Genomic DNA, 22,359 nt, shown 5'->3' on the forward strand with positions numbered 1-22,359 from the left:
CCCGGCTGAGATAGCTTGGAGTGCCCATACGGCCGCAAAAGAAGGCGCTAATGACGCTCCAATCGCTTCATAGATGGATTTCAGCCAGAGCTCCATCTGCCTGTCAGTGGCATCTTTAAGTGCCGCTCCATCTTTAACTGCAACCAAGGATCTAGCTGCAAGCCTGGAAATTGGAGGATCCACTTTTGGACACTGGGTCCAACCCTTGACCACCTCAGGGGGAAAAGGGTAGCGTGTATCTTTAAGCAGTTTAGGAAAACGCCTTTCAGGATAAGCGTGGGGTTTCTGGATTGCGTCTCTAAAGTCAGCGTGGTCCAGAAAAGTGCTTAATGTACGCTTAGGGTATCTGAAATGGATTCTCTCGTGCTGCGAAGCTGACTCATCTACAAGAGGAGCTGGTGGGGAAATATTTAACATCTTATTGATGTTAAATATAAGATCATTAACTATGGCGTCACCATCTGGTGTATCTAGATTGAGAGCGGTCCCAGGATCAGAATCCTGATCAGTTACGTCCGCCTCATCACCCATAGATTCATCTCGCTGGGATCCTGACCATTGAGATGAATGTGAAGGCCCGTCATAGCGAGCCCGCTTAGGCTGCCTGGGGCCATCGTCCGAGTCAGAGTCTTCACCCTGAGGTGTATATGCCCGTCCCGGAGCTTGGAGGTAATTCAGCTGAGGGGGACCAGGGGGCAATGATTGCACAGTGTCCGTGGCCTGAAGTACAGGCCTAGCTCGCAATGTGTCAAGAATTTGTGACATAGTGAGAGACATTCTGTCAGCAAAAGCTGCAAACTCAGTTCCTGTCACCTGGACAGCATTCACAGGTGGTACACCCTGGGTCACGTCCAGCAGAGGTCCCGACTGTGCAAGCGCCGCAGGGGTGCCTTGGCACCCTTGCGTTTTACGGACGACATGCTGCTGGCTCTCTGCAATGTGAGAGAGTCTATAGCCAAAGGGCGACCAGCGCTATGTAATACCAAGTATTTGTAGAAACAAAATACTAAGAATACTAATAATACTACTGGCACAAGAGGGGGTGAGCCCTGAGGGCTGCTTACCGCCCGCTGAATAGCGGGTAAGAGGCGCAGAATTCCTTGTCTGGGTCTCCCCGGCTCCCCTCTGCAGCTCAGCGTGTCAGCAGGAATGGCTGCCGGCGTCTGTGGAGAGGGGCGGTCCGTGGGAGTTTCCAAACAAAAGTGCGGGAAACAGTGTCCCCTCTGTGCCGATTGTGAGGGCTGGAGTATGTAAAAACGACTCCAGCCCTCGGCGCTGATGCACTGGCCAGCGTCCCGCCCCTCTCCTGACTGGCAGGTCTGGGGGCGGGAACGAACGGAAGCAGGCCGCAAAAGCCGGGGACTCGAGTTATCAGCGCGGCCGCCGTAAAAGCGCGGGCCGCGCTGAAGTCCCCGGCGCACCACAAGTGCCAGCCGCGCCGCTGTCCCAGCGGCCGGCGCGACCGATTCCCAGAAGTGGCCAGCGTCCCGCCCCTCTCCTGACTGGCAGGTCTGGGGGCGGGAACGAACGGGAGCAGGCCGCAAAAGCCGGGGACTCGAGTTATCAGCGCGGCCGCCGTAAAAGCGCGGGCCGCGCTGAAGTCCCCGGCGCACCACAAGTGCCAGCCGCGCCGCAGTCCCAGCGGCCGGCGCGACCGATTCCCAGAGGTGTGCCTGCTTCAGCGAAGCTGAATGAGGCCATGGCACAAGCGCCGTAGCGCTGATGTCCCCCGGCGCACTACAACACCCAGCATGCTGCGGTGTGAGCGCCAAATGCACGGGGACACAGAGTACCTTGAGGAAGCAGGGCCATGTCCCTGATGTACTCCGCTCCATCCAGCATCTTCTCCAGGGGCTGTAGATGGAGCACGGTCTCAGTGCCTGGAGACCAGTAAATCCCACTTCACCCAGAGCCCTGTAAAAAGGGATGGGGAAGGAATCAGCATGTGGGCTCCTGCCGCCGTACCCGCAATGGGTACCTCAACCTTACAAACACCTCCGACATACAGTGGGGTGAGAAGGGAGCATGCTGGGAGCCCTGTATGGGCCCTCTTTTCTTCCATCCGACATAGTCAGCAGCTGCTGCTGACTAAAAACAATGGAGCTATGCGTGCGTGTCTGACCTCCTGCGCACAAAGCTAAAACTGAGGAATCCGTACTCCTACGGGAGGGTGTATAGCCAGAAGGGGAGGGGCCTTACACTTTTAAGTGTAGTTCTTTGTGCGGCCTCCAGAGGCAGTAGCTATACACCCACTGTCTGGGTCTCCCAATTAGGAGCGAAAAAGAAATCTTTAATTAGACGCTCACCAATCACATGCCATTTATAAGACTGGCATTTTCCAATGTAACAGAGGAGTTTTCAACCCAACGCAGGCACTATGGTATGGGTATGACTGTTTTCCTTGGACCCCTTATAGCTATGCCCCTCATTTTGAGCCATCTTCTTTGTTCCAGGGGCTACGTCCCTCAGGTTAGTAGGTACCATTTTTAGGTTTCGCTCACACTGGCGTATAAATTGGACAAGTACAATCAGATAAAAAAGAAAACAGATTGCACTCGGACTAATGTTATTCAATGAGTTGGTGATTTTTTTTTCTCAACTGTATTCGTCCAGAAGAAAAAATATCAGCATACTGCGAGTGGACGAGACTCAACTATTCAAGTCTATGGGTGCGAGAAAAACAATGGATGCCACACGGACCATCCAAGTGGCATCCAGATTTTTTATGGATACATTACCATTCTGTTGCATACAACAATGTAAATGGTCCTGTAAATGATAGTAAAATAATAGCTGCTGAAAAAACCCCCAAAACATTATATATGGCTGGCATACGGATGCTAGGCGAGAAAAACAAAAAAAAATTTTCAAACTCGCCTAGCACTCCCATTTTATATGGAATACCAAACAGATTTCAGTCATCCCGCTTTTCTGGATGAACATTGTCCTGACTTTTTACACGCTTGTGTGAGCGAACCTTTAGTCAGACACTAGTACCAGATCTCAGCTTGTCCTATGTGTATACTTAGGGCAATATACTTGCACTGTACATAATAAATAATAATCCTGCAGAACATCTTCTATCAGATAAACCATAAAAGTAAGTAGAAGATTGCACTGCATAGCTGCTTTGTGAATGAACAGTAAAAAGGATTTTGTCCACATTGTCCTGATGTCTAATCCCCATCATCCCAACAGTCTCATGTTCATAGCCTTAGATGAAAAGCATTTAAAATATATTCATGATTAACCTCATGTGAGAGCTGCACGTTTCCATCTCTATCAATTGTCAATTAGCACAAAAGGATATAATGGGCCCAGCCTGCATCTATTGTCCATACTAAAGTTTTTGTACCATGTCTACTAGGGCCTAGAAATCAGAGTCTGTATCCATTAGCTCCGCATCCATCAGGTTTGCCCTGGAGTGCATTGGGGGCATCCCTGTTCTTCTAGTTTGAGTTCTGTCAGTATGGTGCCCATTCCCCATAATATAAGGGTGGGGATTCCCATTTGAATACTGAAATGTTCCATCACGCTTTGGTTGAGGGAAGAAGTGAACATTACTCTGTTCAGGAATGGGAAACTCATCAGCAGAAAAGGGATGAGACATTAAATTAGTGTGAGCATATCTTCTGTATCCATGGCGGTCATCCATGTTCTCAGCATGGTATAGACTACCCTGTAGAGGAGGCCATCTCCTGAACTCTCTGTATGATCCTGGAAGAACCTGTTCAATTTCTTGAGGTTCTCTAGGCCTAGTCACTAGGCCAGGTTTAACAGGAAGCTTTGGAAGACGTGGCACAGCAGTGGATATCTGAGGTTGATAGCTGTCTATGCCCCTTGCTTCCGCAACTGGTCTGATCTCCTTCTTCCTTCTCCTTTTCTTCTTCTTAATCTTCTTTTCTAGGCCATAAGGATTATCTGCCTCCACTAGCCACATGTTCTCTCTCTCTTCAGGAGGTACTAGAAAGAGACACAATTTTAAGTTACCTTAAAAAGGATGGAAACATCTTTTATAGTTGGAATTACTACAAAGTAAGATTTACATAAAGAAAATAAAATCTTATAACTTAAAAAGTGTAAGTGTAAAAAACAAGCTATAAAAGAAAAACGTTGCAATCAAATAAAACAGCATTAATAACATTCTTATGGAATACAGTATATTATATTTTATGTCAGAATATAAGGGGTACTTTGCACACTACGACATCGCAGCTGCGATGTCGGTGGGGTCAAATCAAAAGTGACGCACATCCGGCGTCGCTGTCGATATCGGAGTGTGTAAATCGATTTTGATACGATTAACGAGCGCAAAAGTGTCGAAATCATATCATCGGTGTAGCGTCGGTCATTTCCATTATTTCGAAAGGACCAATGTTACGATGTTGTTCCTCGTTCCTGTGGCAGCACACATCGCTGTGTGTGAAGCCGCAGGAGCAAGGAACATCTCCTACCTGCGTCCTGCGGCTCACGCCGGCTATGCGGAAGGAAGGTGGTGGGCGGGATGTTTACGTCCCGCTCATCTCCGCCCCTCCGCTTCTATTGGCCGCCTGCCGTGTGACGTCTCTGTGATGCCGCACGACCCGCCCCCTTAGTAAGAAGGCGGTTCGCCAGCCAGAGCGACGTCGCAGGGCAGGTAAGTCCGTGTGAAGCTGCCATAGCGATAATGTTCGCTACGGCAGCTATAACACAATATCATAAGTGCGACGGGGGCGGGGAATATCGCGCTCGGCATCGCAAGCATCGGCTTGCGATGTCGTAGTGTGCAAAGTACCCCTAAGTGTTTAGAAAACAGAGAAACCACTTTGAGAAAAGTACACAAAATAATGCTTTTTTTAATGAATGCCCTCCAAAAGAACAGAACAGTACAACATTGACAATCCTTTATCTTCCCAAAGGATAAGCTGCTGGCTCTATCAGAGTGCTCTCACCCAGCCAATAAGTTCTCCTGCTTTGAACTGATGAAAGGTAAAAACCCTGAAACACGTCTGCAAATTGAGTTATCAGTTTGGCTTATCCTATAGGCCCCCATACAGATTAAACTAATGTCATCCGAACACACTATCGATGTGTTCGTCTGACACTCTTATTCTGTATGGGGGCGCTGGCCAACTGATTGTTGGGTGGAGCTATCAATTGGGCAAGTCTAATCTCGAACTGTCAAGGGAGGTCTGTCAAGGAAGCGCTCCTTTGTATGGGAGAGAGGGACAAAATTCATGTCTGCTTAAGTGTCATTCGGCTGGCAGCCATTTAATGTGTATGACCAGCTTTAGTCATGAGTAGTGATGAGTGAACCTGAACTTTACATTGTCCGTGTACGGATCCCAAACACTGACTTCTCAGGAAAGTTACTGTTTGGGTTCAGCTGGCCAGATAAAAAAAAAAATGAAATAAAGGAAGCAAAATGGTGATTAGAGCAGGACAGTTATACTTAACAAGTATGAATTTGCACTGCTTCCCCCACCCACCCTCTCTGACAGCGTCAGTAATTGTTTGCCCTCACCCTACCTGTCTGGGTCCCCAGAGTAGAGTGTAAAAATAAATAAATAATTGGAAAAATTGGCGTCGGGTCATCCGTGGTTTGATACTCAGATCAGATAAAGCAATCAGCTGGAGGCTGCAGCCCCCATCTGTGCGCTTATCTTGGCTGTGCATCCAAATATGAGGGACTACATTCAGCATTTTTTAATTATTCAAATAAATAAAAAAAAATGCTGTGTAGTTGCTCCCAATTTTGATAATAATAAAATAATAGTTCTGGAAAGATATCCATCTTTTGGCACATTAATGTTTGCATGCAGAAGTTTTAAGATAATCGCGGTAATGAAAAAAAGTTGCACAAGTGAGAGTTGTTTATTACCTGGCGTTGCCACTGGAGTTACAGACACATCCTGTGGTAAAATGGCTCCTCTTCTAGCCACCATCTTTGTGACATGCTGTGCCCATGCAGAAGACATGTCAGCTGACGGCTCATTGATGTCAAAGTTCAAACCAGCTGAGGAATAAAATGATCAAGCAGTAATTATTCCAACTATACAGAATAATCCCAACACACAGTAAAGAAATGGGACGGGGGTCATGCTACTGGGGCCCTTTCTCAATGTATGTATGGCTTTTTTGTTAAACAGCTGTGATATTCAGGCATTTTACCATCTTAAAGTAAATATATCTTCAGAAAATTACCTATTTAAATCAGGTTTTTGGGGTCATGTGTATTTTCAAAAATAATGATGGCAATTTTTTTAGCAGGTTTTTTTCCATATTGCAAGCCTTAATAAAAACAAAATTAATGATTTTGCAAATTTTACATTCTCCACTGGTTTTTTTTTGTTTTTGTTTTTTTAGATATCTGTTTAATATCCTTTCAAAAAGTGTTTTTAGCAAGGAACCATATGATCAGAGGCAGGAGTAAAATGACAGGTAACACCTCTATACACAGCTGATATCACAGGATCCACAAATCACAATGGGTAATGGCACAGCTGACCCTCCTCCCTCCACAATGCATTGCATTGGCTTATTAGGTGATCCAATACTAAAGATAGGGTCTTGTGGCTAATGTACATGTGTTGTTCCCTGAAACATTAGGAAGTCAGGCTAAAAAAGCCCCATTGGCAATATTACCAGATCTCAATTTTTTTTAATACAGATTATGATAAGGGTGGGAAACTAATGACATATATATATATATATATATATATATATATATATTTTATATATTTTTTTTAATTTGTTTTTTTCCATGCAAATCAAGTGCCTGATTTACAAAATACCGTAGGTCATTTTTTGATGATAGCTTCCCTTTAGAACCAGGCAAATATTTTTTTGGCAGTGGCTGAACATTTTTTGGGGCACATGCTTTTTTTCTTTAAATAAATTCATAACATAACGATAACATCACATAACTTTCTGTCTCTCCTTGTAATATTTAATCAAAGGGTAATGGTCAAGTCTTTGAATAAAATCCATTTGCTTTCACATAACTCCTTATGGTCCTGTACGCACTAGAAAATGGAATTTTAAGAAAATTCTGCACCTTCTGAAATATAACCGCAGCTGCGGTAAAAAAAAAAAAAAGTCGCAGAAAACTGCATGCGGTTTGCCGCGGTTTTACCGCTAATTTTCCACAGGTTATTCCCTGCGTTTTTTTACCATTATCTATGGCAAAAAACACACGTACCTGCGGTAAAAAGTGACATGCACATTATTTTTGCTGCAGAAAACATGCAGCAAAACCTGTAGGAGAAAAAAAAAACGCAGTGTGCACACAGCATTTTTTTTTTACCATAGGTTTTGTTGGGGAAGGACTGCAGAAAGGTTATGAACATTTTCTGGAGCAAAACATGCAGAAAAACCGCGGTAAAAAACGCAGTGTGCACACAGGGCCTAAAAATGGTGTACTTACCAACTGGTCCTTCATGGGATACTGTGTGCAGACTGAAGGAGAGCTCCTTCTCAGGGTTGTTAATTAACTCCTTCCGTTTGGAAAAGGCCTTTGCAATCATCTTACTTTTTTTGATACGCTTGGGTTCATCATCACTGCGTCCCAAAATCCTGGTAAGCAATGATAAATAAATCAAAATTGTTCTAACCAAACACAAATACAAATTTTATATAGGTCTATTATTCATATAGAAAAAGAGTATTTGTGGGACTCATCCAAAAATTGTTGTAGAAGACAATTTGATGGAGATTTTCTCGCACTGCTCTTCATTGATTCATACGCTAATATGACTCCGGCCTAAAGGTGCCATTGACATGAAATTCTCACCAGATGTCAGTAAAAACAAACCAAATCCACAAAGGCTAGGAAATAAAGCCACATGTCCATAAATCAAGTTACAGTATGTGTAATAATGAAAAATGACACAGGGAAAAACTATTGAACACATGCAGTAAGAGGTGCAAAAAGCCATAGTAGTTATGACACCAGCTGAAATCTATCAGCAAGTAGAAAGCAATCCTGGCACTTAGTGAAAAATAATATCAGCTGGTTCAACTGATGGCTTATAAAAAGGTGTCTTATTACCAAGGTGCCACACAAAAAACATCTCATGATGGGTAAAAACAGGGAGCTGTTTCAATATCTTTGCAACATTATTGTTGCAAAACATACTGATGGCATTGGTTACAGAAGAATTTCTAAACTACTGAAAGCTCCAGTGAGCACAATTGGGGCCATAATCCGGAAGTGAAAAGAACATAATTTCACCATAAACTGGCCACAACCAGGTGTCCCCATAAGATTTTAGACAGAGAAGTGAAAAGAGTTATCAGAAGAGTTGTCCAAGACCCAAGAACCACCTGTGGAGAGCTACAGAAAGACCTGGAATCAGAAGGTACAATTGTTTCAAAGAAAACAATAAGTAATGCACTCAATTTCCATGGCCTGTATGCACCTTCACCACGCAAGACTCCATTGCGCAACAAATAGCATGTTCAAGCATATTTAGGCCATGTGCGCACGTTGCGTTCAGTACCTTGCAGAAATGAACGCATCCTGTGGCAGAATTTGTCATTGTCAAATTTGGTTTTGACCACATAAACGCAGGAAATACACAAGCGTTTTATAGCGTTTTTGTCGCGTGTTACATGCCTTTTCAGTGCTTAAATTGAGATGCGTTTTCAATACAAATACACAACTAAATAAAGTTTGAACATTCAAACAGTAGGAAAAAAATAATAACCTATAAAACAACCACTATAATGATAATTTTTCGATAATGATTAAGGAGATATAATAAATATGTTCAAAATAAAGTAAAAGTATTGTTTGACTCATTTTTTATAGTCGGAATGGATGTGAGGGCAAATGGAAACCTCTTGACCTCACTATAATGCAAAAAACGCATGCTTTGATTTTGACAAAAAAGCATGCGTTTAGCATAAAAAAAACCATGTAAAACGCTGGAAATTTCTTTTAAGATGCGTTTTGATAATTCTCATTGACTTCACACTGCCAAAATGGCAAAAACAATTGACATGTTGCTTCTTCAAACGCAGAGATTTTGACAAATTTTTTACACCAAAAACGGTGCGTTTTTAAAAGCATCGTGCGCACAAGAAAGCCCTATTTTCCATAGACTTTGCCTGGAAATCAAAATGCATGCAATTTTACATTAAAACACTGCAGCTCAAAGCGGAATTTGCCGTGATTTTTTTGCGGAAATTCCGCGGATGTTTCTAAAATCCGCAGTACAGCGAGTCCCCAGCCATTTCTATGGCATTTGGGGACTGCTGTGCCCATGATGTGTTTTTTTCCGCAGCGGAAATAATGCGGTATTTCCCTGCGGAAAAATCTGTAGCATGTCAATTATTCCTGCGGATTTCTCCGCAGGGTCCCATACTTACCTGCCTTGATAGAAGACAACGGAGTCACTTTCTCCGTCCGGTGCACAGGAGCGCGGTGGACCCAGGTACAGGAAGGAAGAGGTGGGCGGGGCCTGCACGAGCTCCAGTCATGTGACAGCCGGAGCTAGATCAGGCCCACCCACCTTCTCCTGTGCACAGTGCAGAAACGGCCGGAGAGAAGTGCTACGTGATGGAGGTAAGTATGAACGCCCCGATCACTCAGCACTTGTTCTGCATTGACGATGCAGTGCCGAAGCCATGGTACTGTATCCTCAATGCAGAATGACCGCAGCATATCCGCAGGACATTCCACTGTGCATCCGCAGCATGTAAACAGACAAAAGTTGTGCTGCGGATTTCTGGGAGCTCCTGCGGATATAACCGCAGGACACTGTCCCCGTGGGCACATAGCCTTAGGCCCAGTGCCCACGCTGTGTAGTTTTGACGCGTATTTTCAGAAATCTGCAGCAAAATCTGCATGTCCATTGTGAAGCCAGCAAAGTCTATGAGAATGTAGTAGTGCTGTGCCCACGTTAAATATTTTCCCCTTGCGTACTTGGTGCAGAAAAAAAATAAATCTGCACCAAATACGCAATGTGGCCACAGCACTTCTGAATTCTCATAGACTTTGCTGGCTTCACAATGGACATGCAGATTTTGCTGCAGATTTCTGAAAATCTGCGTCAAAATCCGACTCAAAATTCACAGCGTGGGCACAGGGCCTTAGGATACCAAAGAGTTCACCCCCAAAACATGATACCAACACTGAAGTTTGGAGGTGTGAACATCATGGTGTTGATCTGTTTTTCAGCAAATGGCATTAGCAAACTGTATGTCTACTGCCATCTACCAGGATGATGAATATGAAACATGGGTGGGCATTTCAGCAAGACAATAATCCCAAATGCAAATATACTGACATATATTATTGCTTGTTTAGATCCTTTGGACAATACCGTTTATTAGATAAGACCCCTAAACCATAAGCCAATCATAAGAATCCCCAGCATTCAGATGTAATCTGTAAAGGAATATTGTAGCAAATGTTTAGCAGCACCACAGGTGAAATAAAGGACTAAATAACGCCCAAAAAAAAAAAAAAAAAAAAAAAAAAAGGTCTATCTGTGTAATGTATATTCAGGTTGTTTGATTATAAATAGAAGGCTTTGCTCCCACTAGTATAATACCGATAGTCATCCTGAAAAGTGGGATGAGTGTCATGTGTATGCACCTTTGGACATTGAGCAGAAAGTCAGCGAATCGCTTACAACCTGCTCAAATATCTGAAAGCAAGGAAAAAAGAGAATTTTGTTTACTTACCGTAAATTCTTTTTCTTATAGTTCCGTATTGGGAGACCCAGACCATGGGTGTTTAGCTTCTGCCTCCGGAGGAGACACAAAGTACTACACTTAAAAGTGTAGCTCCTCCCTCTGAGCTTATACACCCCCTGGTGAGCAGACCCAGCCAGTTTAGTGCAAAAGCTGAAGGAGAATAGCCACCCACAAGTATAACAGAGCAAGAGCCGGAACAACCGGAGACTCTGTCCATGACAACAGCCGGTGATAACACGCGGAACAAGAAATTGCCAACAGGCAACAGGGAGGGAGCTGGGTCTCCCAATACGGAACTATAAGAAAAAGAATTTACGGTATGTAAACAAAATTCTCTTTTTCTTTATCGTTCCTTTGGGAGACCCAGACCATGGGACGTTCCAAAGCAGTCCCTGGGTGGGAATAAACAGAAAAACTAAGAAGTAGGCAGAACCTAACTTCACAAATGGGCGACAGCCGCCTGAAGGATGCGTCTGCCCAAGCTCGCATCTGCCGAAGCATGAGCATGCACTTGGTAGTGCTTCGAGAAGGTATGCAGGCTAGTCCAAGTGGCAGCCTGACAGACTTGTTGAGCCGTAGCCTGGTGCCTGAAAGCCCAAGAGGCACCGACAGCTCTGGTCGAATGTGCCTTGATCCCCGGCGGGGGAGGCACCTGAGTACTCTGGTAGGCGTCCGAAATTGTCAATCTAATCCAACAGGCTAAGGTCGGCTTAGAAGCAGGGAGGCCCTTGCGCCGACCTGTGGTTAGCACAAAAAGAGAGGTGCACCGCCTAAGCGCAGCGGTGCGAGACACATAGATCCGGAGAGCACGCACCAGATCCAGAGTATGCAGCGCTTTTTCAAAGCGATGAACAGGAGCCGGACAAAAGGAAGGTAGGGTAATGTCCTGGTTAAGGTGGAAGGGAGAGACCACCTTAGGAAGAAAGTCCGGAGTCGGACGGAGAACCACCTTGTCTTGATGAAAGACTAAAAAAGGTGACTCTGAGGAGAGCGCAGCCAAATCAGAGACTCTCCTGAGAGAAGTTATGGCCACCAGAAAGGCCACCTTCTGAGAAAGACGATAGAAAGAAACCTCCCTAAGAGGCTCAAAAGGGGGTTTCTGCAAAACCTTGAGAACCAAGTTAAGGTCCCAGGGATCCAAGGGTCGCCTGTAAGGCGGAATGATGTGAGACGCGCCTTGCATGAAGGTGCGGACCTGAGCCAGCCGAGCGAGACGCCGCTGGAACAGAACTGACAGAGATGAGACTTGTCCCTTGAGAGAGTTGAGGGACAGTCCTAGCTGCAGACCGGACTGTAGAAAAGACAGAAGGGTCGGCAAGGAGAATGGCCAAGGAGGATGGTCGGTAGAGCGACACCAGGACAGGAAAATTTTAGATAGATAGATCTTAGCGGAGGAAGACTTACGGGCCCGAGTCATAGTGGAGATGACTTCAGGAGGGATACCAGAAGCCATCAAAATCCAGGACTCAAGAGCCACGCCGTCAATTTGAGAGCCGCAGAATTCGGGCGGAAAAACGGACCTTGCGAGAGTAGGTCTGGACGGTCCGGGAGATGCCACGGCATCTCTACGGACAGATGGAGCAGGTCTGGATACCAAGCTCGCCTGGGCCAGTCCGGTGCAATGAGGATGACTCGACGGCCCTCCATTCTGATCTTGCGCAGGACTCTGGGCAAGAGAGCTAGAGGGGGAAACACGTAGGACAGACGAAACTGGGACCAGTCTTGAACCAGAGCGTCCACGGCGAAGGCCTGAGGATCGTGGGAGCGAGCCACGTAAACAGGAACTTTGTTGTTGTGACGAGATGCCATTAGGTCCACGTCCGGAGTGCCCCATTTGCGGCAGATTGAATGAAACACTGCCAGGTGCAGGGACCACTCGCCACCGTCCACGGTTTGACGGCTGAGACAATCTGCCTCCCAGTTTTCCACACCTGGGATGTGGACTGCGGATATGGTGGACTTGGAGTCCTCCGCCCATTGAAGGATGCGTTGTACCTCCATCATTGCCAGACGGCTGCGTGTCCCGCCTTGGTGATTGATGTAGGCAACCGCTGTCGCGTTGTCTGACTGGACTCGAATGTGCCTGCCCGCCAACAGGTGGTGAAATGCTAGGAGAGCTAGAAGCACGGCTCTGGTTACCAGCACATTGATTGAAAGGGCTGACTCGGACGGAGTCCAAGTGCCCTGCGCTCTGTGGTGGAGACATACCGCTCCCCAGCCAGATAGACTGGCATCCGTGGTGAGAATCACCCAGGACGGGGCCAGGAAGGAGCGCCCTTGGGACAGAGAGAGGGGCCGAAGCCACCACTGAAGAGAGCTCCTGGTCCATGGCGACAGAGCCGCTAACCTGTATAAGGAGGAAGGCCGCTTGTCCCAACAGCGGAGAATGTCCAGCTGCAGGGGGCGCAGATGGAACTGGGCAAAGGGAACAGCCTCCATGGACGCCACCATTTGACCCAGCACCTGCATCAGACGCCTGAGGGTATAACGGCGGGGCCTCAGCAAAGAGCGCACCGCTAGCTGGAGTGACTGCTGTTTGACTAAGGGCAACTTCACAAGTGCCGGCAAAGTCTCTAACTGCATCCCTAGGTACGTGAGACTCTGGGTCGGAGTCAGAGTGGATTTGGGAAGATTGACAAGCCACCCGAATTGGGCTAGAGTGGGGAGAGTGAGCGAGACACTCCGCTGACAGTCTGCGCTGGATGAAGCCTTGACTAGAAGGTCGTCCAGGTAAAGAATCACTGCCAACCCCTGGAGGTGCAGAACCGCAATCACTGCTGCCATGACCTTGGTGAATACCCGAGGGGCCGTGGCTAGCCCGAAGGGGAGAGCCACGAATTGGAAATGATCTTCTCCTATTGCAAAACGTAGCCAACGCTGGTGTGAAACTGCAATTGGCACATGCAGATAGGCATCTCTGATGTCGATGGATGCCAGGAAATCCCCTTGGGTCATTGAGGCAATGACTGATCGCAGAGACTCCATGCGAAAATGCCACACCTGAACATGCTTGTTGAGAAGCTTGAGATCCAGGATGGGCCGGAAGGTACCGTCCTTTTTGGGAACTAGGAAGAGATTTGAGTAGAAACCTCTGAACCGTTCCCGGGCGGGAACTGGTACAATAACTCCGTTGGCCTGCAAGTCTGCCATGGCCTGTGAGAAGGCGGCGGCCTTGGAGCAAGGGGGAGTTGAGAGAAAAAATCTGTTTGGCTGGCTGGAAGAGAATTCTATCCTGTAGCCGTGGGAGATGACATCTCTCACCCACTGATCGGAGACGTGTTGAAACCAAGCGTCGCCAAAGTGGGAGAGCCTGCCACCGACTAAGGACGTCGCCGGAGCGGGCAGAGAGTCACGAGGAGGCTGCCTTATTGGCAGCACCTCCTGCGGTCTTCTGTGGACGCGCTTTTGGGCGCCAGCTGGATTTCTGGTCCTTGGCTGAGTTAGCGGACGAGGCCGAGGGCTTAGAGGACGACCAGTTGGAGGAACGAAAGGAGCGAAACCTCGACTGATTCCTACCCTGGGAAGGTTTCCTGGTTTTGGTTTGTGGCATGGAAGTACTCTTCCCGCCAGTAGCTTCCTTAATAATTTCATCCAGCTGTTCTCCGAACAGCCGGGACCCAGCAAAAGGGAGCCCAGCAATGTACTTCTTAGAAGAAGCATCTGCCTTCCACTCTCGAAGCCACAAGATCCTGCGGATAACGAGGGAATTAGCCGAAGCCACCGCAGTGCGGTGAGAAGCCTCCAGCATGGCAGACATGGCATAAGATGAAAAAGCTGAAGCTTGAGAAGTTAAGGCAACCATTTCGGGCATAGATTCCCTGGTGAGGGAATGCATCTCCTCCAGAGAAGCAGAGATGGCTTTGAGAGCCCACACTGCTGCAAAAGTCGGGGAAAACGCGGCCCCCGCCGCTTCATACACAGATTTGGCCAGAAGGTCAATCTGACGGTCAGTGGAATCCTTAAGGGAGGTGCCATCAGCCACCGACACAACGGTCCGGGCTGAGAGCCTAGACACCGGGGGGTCTACCTTCGGGGAGTGAGCCCACTCATTGACCACCTCAGGTGGAAAGGGAAAATGGTCATCAGAACCACGCTTTGGGAAGCGTTTGTCACGACAGGCCCTGGGCTTGGTCACAGTGGCCTGAAAACTGGAGTGGTTAAAGAACACACTCTTTGCTCTCTTAGGCGAGGTAAACTGGTGCTTTTCTGCCAGAGAGGGTTGCTCCTCGGATACTGGCGGATTGAGATCCAGTACAGAATTAATGGAAGCAATCAAGTCACTAAGATCTGAGTCACCCTCGGACAGATCAATGGGGTACATGGAGTTAGCCTCCGAGCCCCCTGTAAAGGCATCCTCCTCATCCTGCGAGTCAGCTCTTGAATCAGAGCCGCGGGAGGAGGAGGGAGAGGAAACCCTGCGTCTCCTCTTAGGAGGACGGGGTCTGGGCCCTGATGATGAATCCTCTCTGTGAGCTCCGGTCCTAAGGGACCCTTAGCAGTAGAGGCACCCTGTGAAGGGGGCTGATGCATATTCATCAAAGTCCTGGACAGAAGTCCCATGGACTCAGCAAAAGACTGGGAGATAGACCTAGAAAAGGATTCCAACCAAGCCGGGGGTTCAGCCACAGGTGCAGGAGCAGCCTGAGAGACCACTGGGGGTGAGACTCCAGGCTGTGGCACCGCCAAGTTAGAGCAGACATCACAATGTGGATAGGTGCTCGGTTCAGGCAGCAGGAGCTTACATGCAGCGCATATAGTATAAAGCTTTGGAGCCTTGCTCCTCGTGTGAGACATACTGCTGGAGTGGGGGCTCTGCAAGAGAATGAACCCCAGAGAGTATATACAGAGGTCCACAACCAGAGACCGGTTGTGGCTTACCAGACCGCTGGAGCGGTGTTGTGTGCCCTCCAGATCCCGAAGCCCGGACCCCCAAGCACAGCACCTCAGCAGGGATGCAGAGTGCAGACCAGCGCCAAGTGAACTCTGTCTGAGAAAATGGCCGCTGGAGCGAAGAGAGGGGGCGGGACTTGCTTGGAGAGCGGGATCTGGAGGGCCATAGAGACCTACAGGGGAGGAGACACGCACAGCAGTGGGGAGTGTCCCTCCCCTGTGCAGAATGGCCGCCGGGAGGAGCCGAGCCTGTCCCTCTGCATGAGTGAAATGCGAGGGCAGTGAACAGAAACTAGGCCTCCGGCAAAGCCGGGGCCTAAATTTAAGCGGCGAGGCCGACACGCAGGCACCATCGGCACGGTTCTCGGGCGACAGCTAGAGAACCCGCCGGAAATGCCAATAAATACAGTAAGCACACTCTCCCCAAACAATAAAGCACAGGGACCCCCAATATATAAACGTCTCAGGTACTTAGCTGCTGAGACGCAGGGCCAGGTCCCTGGGGATGAGTGCTCCGGTCCAGCAGGGTCCTGAAGGGCTGCGGATGGAGACCGGTCTCCTGCCAGGCATGGAGACCGTGCTGGCTCCCACTTCAAGCCAGAGCCCAGGAGGGATGGTGAAGGAGCACGGCATGTAAGGCTCCAGCCTCGGAAATCAACCTTACAACACCGCCGACACAGTGGGGTGAGAAGGGACATGCCGGGGGTCCAGACGTGGACCCGCACTTCTTCAATCTCATTCCAAAAAGGAAAAAAATCATATGAGAATGCATGTGTGGATGTATGCCTCCTGAACACAAAGCGATAAACTGGCTGGGTCTGCTCACCAGGGGGTGTATAAGCTCAGAGGGAGGAGCTACACTTTTAAGTGTAGTACTTTGTGTGTCCTCCGGAGGCAGAAGCTAAACACCCATGGTCTGGGTCTCCCAAAGGAACGATAAAGAAAGGAAGCTGGCGCTAATTGGTCACGGGGCTCGCGTATGATAACAATAACATGTGGGGCCCAGGCAACGTGACTTCAGAGTCTAGGCTTATTTCTTTTTACTGGGGTGAACAAGGGGAATGAGTAAAGGGGGCTTTACACGCTGCAAAATCGCTAGCGATGTCCCTAGCATTCGCACCTGTCATTTGTGCGAATTGCTGCCTGTGGCGGCCAAAATCAATAGTACCTGTCACACATACTTACCTTCCTACCGACGTTGCTGTGGCCGGTGAACAACCTCTTTTCTAAGGGGGCGGTTCGTGCGGCGTGACAGCGACATCACACGGCAGGCGTCCAATAGAAGCGGAGGGGCGGAGAGCAGCCACATGAAAGTCACGCCCACCTCGTTGCCGGAGGACGCAGGGATGGTGTTGTTCGTCGTTCCTGTGGTGTCACACGTAGCGATGTGTGCTGCCTCAGGAACGACGAACAACCTGCGTCCCAAATCAGCAACGATACTTGGGAAATGGACGACGTGTCAACAATCAACAATTTGGTGAGTATTTTGCATCGTTAGCGGTCGCTCGTATGTGTCACACGCAATGACGTCGCTAACAAGGCCGGATGTGCGTCACGAATTCCGTGACCCCCAACGACATCTCGTTAGCGATGTTGTTTCGTGTAAAGCGGCCTTAAGGGTTGTCCAAGTAGTGGACATCCCCTTTAACGCTCTTTGGCATGGAATTCACAGGAGCAACTGGAGGATTCCACTCCTCCATGATGCCATCCCAGAACTGAGTACATAACCGTGGCATAAAAATCAACGTGACCTCCAAAATGTGCAATAACAAAAGATGAATGATTTCTACCTATTTTATGGTTGCCATATGACCTAAATATAGAGACTGAACAGAAACTGAAAGGAATCACACCATGTAATATTGCAACAAACAGGATCCCTCTTTTGCTTTGTTAACAGGCATCAATGGCAAAGTTCAGTGTGCATACTGGTGAAAAAAAACAATCACTTTCTGGTTTAAGACGGGCAGTGAGCCCCATAGGGGTGAACGGACCCCATGACGATCGGGAGGGTGCAGGGTAGTAAGGGGTTAAGTGGGTTAGTTGGGACAGGGTGATATATGGGCTCATAGGATTGGTAGAAAAGAGCTGCAGGGGGGATTGGAGGAGAGCAGGAAAGGGGTGGGGGTGTTGTAGGAGGTATAAGAGAGGTGGTGACCAGGTTACCTCCCTTTTGTCGCCGGAGATTTTGTGGCCCCAGGACGTGCGTGCTGCCTTGCTGCTATGGCCGACCTGAATGCGCTGCTGGAGATGGTGTGTGGGGCCTCCGAGGTCCTAGGTGTGGACGCGCTGCGGCAGCAGCTGGCGGCGGTCTGTGGTGCTGGAGCGGTTCTGCCTGCTGCTCCTGCACCCGGGCCTCTGCTACGTGCTCGGCGGGCGCGACCGCCGGAGCGCTACTCCCCCAGCGGGAGGGGAAGATTGCGATCCAGGAGCCCCTGCGGGGACCCTCCGGGGCAGCGGAGTCCTGCAACTTGCCATGTGGAGCTGCCGGCCGCCGGGAGGAATCCTCGTCGGAGATCCCACGGGTCGGAGATGGGCGGAGCTTCGGCGAGGCATACTTCCGGTCCGCGGCCTGCTCAGCCCCGGACCAGAGCAGCGGTAGCAGCAGCCCCCGGTGAAGTGCCGGCCGGGTGTGGAGCCCAGCGTCCTGGACCAGCTGAGGAGACTCCCTGCAGGCAGCAGGGGAGAGCTACAGGACGGATGGCAGGTGCGGATGGGAGCGGCGACCGGAGGAGATCGGAGGAGGGGTACGGTGGCCCGCAGGCCCGGATGCGGTCCATGATTACGGTCCCCCCCAACGAGGATCGGGCTGGGGGGTGTTCCCAGCGAGGGTCAGGTTCAGGACGGCCTTCCTGCAGTCGGCAGGGAGGGAGCCCACTGAGATCGGAGGGAGGAGCGGCGGCGCAGCAGTCAGACATGAGAACGGCAAGGAGGGACGGCGGCAGGGCGCCACGTCGCGCAAAAAGGAAGAGGTCTAGCAGGAGTCGCCCGGAGGAGCAGGGTGCGGTGACTGTGGGGGTTGACGGCCGCCAGGTGCGGGCTGTCCCCTCGTTGGTCCCCCCTGAGGACTTCGGCAGCACGTCAGACTCCGGCGAGGAAGAAGGGTCGATGGCAGCGGCGGGTCGGACGGAGCGGCAGCAGGAAGATCGTGGTACGGCTGTTCCGACTTCAGTTCAACGGCAGCCTGGTGAGCGGACGACAGAAATGTTTAATGCTGTGGGTAGTGCGGGCGGGGGTTCCTCCGCGGGGAGTGTTTCGCAGGGGGCGGGTGTGGTCGGACAGTCAGGTTTACCGGGCCCGGAGTTTTGGGGGCAGCTTTTGGGAGTGTTGCAGGGGTTGTCTGCGGAGCGGGTAAGTCGGAGTGGGCCTGGGGCTCCGGTGGGGGCGTGGGTGGGCCCTTCGGAGGTGATGCAGACAGGGGCGCCGGTGCGCGAGGTTGTGGTGCGGGACCCTACCTCGGCGGTAGGTGCGGAACAGGCGGTCGGTGGGGCGGCTGAAGTGGGTGCGAGTAAGGAGGCGGAAAAGGAAAAAGAAAAGGAGGATGAGGTTGTGCGGTTGGACGATAGGGCGCGGAGTGAAATTTATGTGTGTTTTGAAAGTCCGTTAGGGGTCCATTTGAAAAAGGAGGTGAGGGGAAAGATATGGAAAGGGGAGTATGTGGAAAATTTTTCCCTGCTTCCCTTGGAGAAGTTTAATTTGGATAAAGTGAAGCCCAGTGATTCAAAAAAGGAGAAAGAGGACGAAGGTATAGGTTGATCCCGAGGACTTTTACTAACTGGCTACAGGCCTTTGCGATCTTAGCCAGCATGATCGGGGAAAAGGAGCCGGAGCATTGTTCCGCCCTATTTGGCTATATGGACGCAATAGGGGAGGCGTATAGAGGGTACGGAGGTTTAGGGAGGTTGAGGTATGACGAGCAGTTCCGGCAACGGAAGGCTCTGCGGCCTGGAGTACAGTGGGATCACAAGGATATTTCCTTGTGGATGCGGTTAATGACGGCTCCGGCTCAGCCCTTTCGAGGGGGTGCCGGGAGCCCGGGTGCGAGTGGCGGGTCCCCGGCTGGGCAGAAAAAAGGGGCTTGTTGGCAGTATAATGAGGGACAGTGTAAGTTTGGGGCCTCATGTCGGTTCAAACATGAGTGTTCCGGATGTGGAGGTTCCCACTCCTTGGCCAGGTGCTTCAAAAAAGGTAAAGGAAAGGCGGGGGAGGGGACTGGAAAAAGGGAGGACGCCAGTGAGGGTAGAGGCGATGCTTCCCTATTTAAATAGATACCTGGATGTTCGGGCGGCAGAGTTGTTGGCAAGTGGTTTTACGGAGGGTTTTCGGATTCTGTTTGAATCTGAGGCGCCGGTGTTTCGCCCGGGGAATTTGAGGTCCGCAAAAGAACATCCGGAGGTGGTGAAGGAAAAGCTGCAAAAGGAGGTGGAGTTGGGGAGGATGGCGGGCCCATTCCAGGACCCGCCATTCTCCAACTTAAGGATTTCCCCCTTGGGGTGGTACCTAAGAAGGAGCCGAACAAATTTCGGCTCATTCATCATTTATCTTATCCGGCGGGATTGTCGGTGAATGATGGGATATCACCAGAGTTGTCGGCGGTATGTTATGTATCGTTCGATAAGGCCTTGGAGTTGGTAAGGGTTGCAGGGCGGGGGGCCCTGATGGCAAAGGCGGATGTGGAAGCAGCTTTTCGTTTACTCCCGGTGCATCCAGAGAGCCTTCATCTCTTAGGGTGTATGTGGGATGGTGATTACTATGTGGATCGTTGCCTGCCTATGGGTTGTTCCATTTCGTTTGCTTATTTTGAGGCATTCAGTACTTTTGTAGAATGGGTAGTCAAGGATGTGGCAGGAGTCCATTCAGTGATTCACTATTTGGATGATTTCTTTTGCGTTGGTCCGGCGGGCTCTTCGGTTTGCTCCTTGTTGTTATTCACGTTAGAGCGGATCGCGGGGAGCCTAGACATTCCCTTGGCGAAAGAAAAAACGGAAGGGCCGGTGACGGCTCTGTGTTTCTTAGGTATCGAAATTGATACACTGGCGATGGAATGCCGGTTGCCGGAGGGGAAGCTTCTGGATTTGAAGGCGTCGGTGCGGTTTTTGTCTCGGGCTAAGAAGGTACGGTTGCGGGAGTTGCAGTCAGTGCTCGGGAAATTGAATTTCGCTTGTCGCATTATGCCGATGGGGCGGATATTTAATAGGAGACTGGCGAGCGCAACCGCGGGGGTGAAAGCTCCAAATCACTTTGTCAGAGTGACCAAGGTGATGAAGGGGGATTTGTTGGTTTGGGAGGAGTTTTTGGACCGGTATAACGTTCGGACCCTTTGGATGAGCAAGGCATTGTCCAATAGCCAGCTGGAATTGTTTACTGATGCGGCTGGCGCGACAGGTTTTGGAGCAATTTTTCAGACGCACCGGTGTGTGGGAAAGTGGCCGCGGCTTTGGGTGGAAAAAGGTTTGGTAAAGAATTTGGCGCTGCTGGAACGGTTTCCCATTATTGTGGCGGTGGACTTGTGGGGCCCCGCTTTTTCCGGAAGAAGGGTTTGCATGCATTGTGACAACATGGCGGTGGTGCATTCCATCAATGCGCTGTCGGCAAAATCTCCACCGGTTGTGGGGTATTTAAGGCATCTGGTGTTGCGTTGCTTGGAGTTAAACATTTGCGTGGTTGCTCGGCATGTGCCCGGGGTTCAAAACGAGGTGGCTGACGCGCTATCACGGTTTCAGTTTTGCAGGTTCAGGAGGCTGGTGTCGGGAGCGGACGCGGATGGAGAACCCTGCCCGGAATGGCTGTGGGGCCTGGCATCGGTATAGCATTTGAAGGAATTAGGAGATCGGTGGCCGAGGCTACTTGGTGCCGATACCAGGCGGTTTGGAAGGAATGGGCAGAGTTGGAAAGTGGGGACTTCATGGAGCCGGGTTACAGGGGCCGAGTGTTGGGGGGTCCTGACGTTAATTAGTGGGGATTTTTCGGCAGGTTGGTCCGTTTCGGTGATTGGTTACAAGTTGGCGGCGTTGGCCTTCTTGTTTCAGATGCAAGGGGTTCGGGATGCGACTAAGGATTTTCTGGTGCGGCAGGCAATGAAGGGTTTTCGTAAAAGGGCTAGGTCGCGTGACATGAGGCGGCCGGTGTCATTGCCATTGTTGGTTCGTTTAGTGGGGTGTTTAAGGGAGTTGTGTTCGTCCCCTTATGAGCAGGTGTTGTTTTCGGTAGCTTTTGTATTGGCGTTTTTTGGGGCCTTTCGCATTGGTGAATTGGTCAGCCCGACTAAGCAAGAGATGGGTGGTTTGCTGATGGAGGATGTAATGCTGGGGGAGGACAGGGTGGAATGTCGGCTTCGTTTTTCAAAGACGGATCAGAGGGGCCGGGGGCGCTTAGTAGGGTTGTTTGCATTACCGGGGCACCAGTTATGCCCGGTGGTACAGGTTGCAGAGTTTTTAAGGGTGCGCGGTGGTTACCCCGGCGTTTTCCTTAGGCATATGGACGGATCTGCTTTATCGCGTTACCAATTCATTGCCTTGCTGAAGACGGCTTTAGGACGGGTGGGGGAGGAGCCAAGTGAGTACGGGTCTCACTCCTTCCGGATTGGGGCGGCAACGGAAGCCGCTAGGTGGGGTTTGAGTGAGGATTGTATCTGGCGGATTGGGAGGTGGGAGTCTTCCAGGTTTCGCTTGTACATTAGGCCTCACTTGGTCAGGTGATGGTTCGTGGGTGGGGGATTCCTTGTTTGCGTTTTGATTCTGGTATGCGATAATTTTCTTGTTCTGTTGCTGTTTTTATTCGTGGTCT

The 22,359-nt window shown here is 49.8% G+C and overlaps 1 protein-coding gene across 1 annotated transcript in view; it reads right to left on the bottom strand.

The window, feature by feature from the left end:
- Positions 1-2,225: 2,225 nt before the first annotated feature.
- SMO (smoothened, frizzled class receptor) overlaps positions 2,226-22,359 on the bottom strand; it is a 56,323-nt gene continuing 36,189 nt past the window's right edge. The window contains exons 10-12 of the mRNA XM_075345370.1: positions 7,406-7,554; positions 5,861-5,995; positions 2,226-3,963 (exon numbers count right to left, since the gene is read on the bottom strand). Of these exons, the coding sequence (XP_075201485.1) occupies positions 3,371-3,963; positions 5,861-5,995; positions 7,406-7,554 (877 nt within the window). The 3' untranslated portion in view covers positions 2,226-3,370. The remainder of the gene's footprint in view (positions 3,964-5,860; positions 5,996-7,405; positions 7,555-22,359) is intronic.

Source organism: Anomaloglossus baeobatrachus, chromosome 4, assembly GCF_048569485.1.
Source record: "Anomaloglossus baeobatrachus isolate aAnoBae1 chromosome 4, aAnoBae1.hap1, whole genome shotgun sequence".
Lineage (NCBI taxonomy): Eukaryota > Metazoa > Chordata > Amphibia > Anura > Aromobatidae > Anomaloglossus > Anomaloglossus baeobatrachus.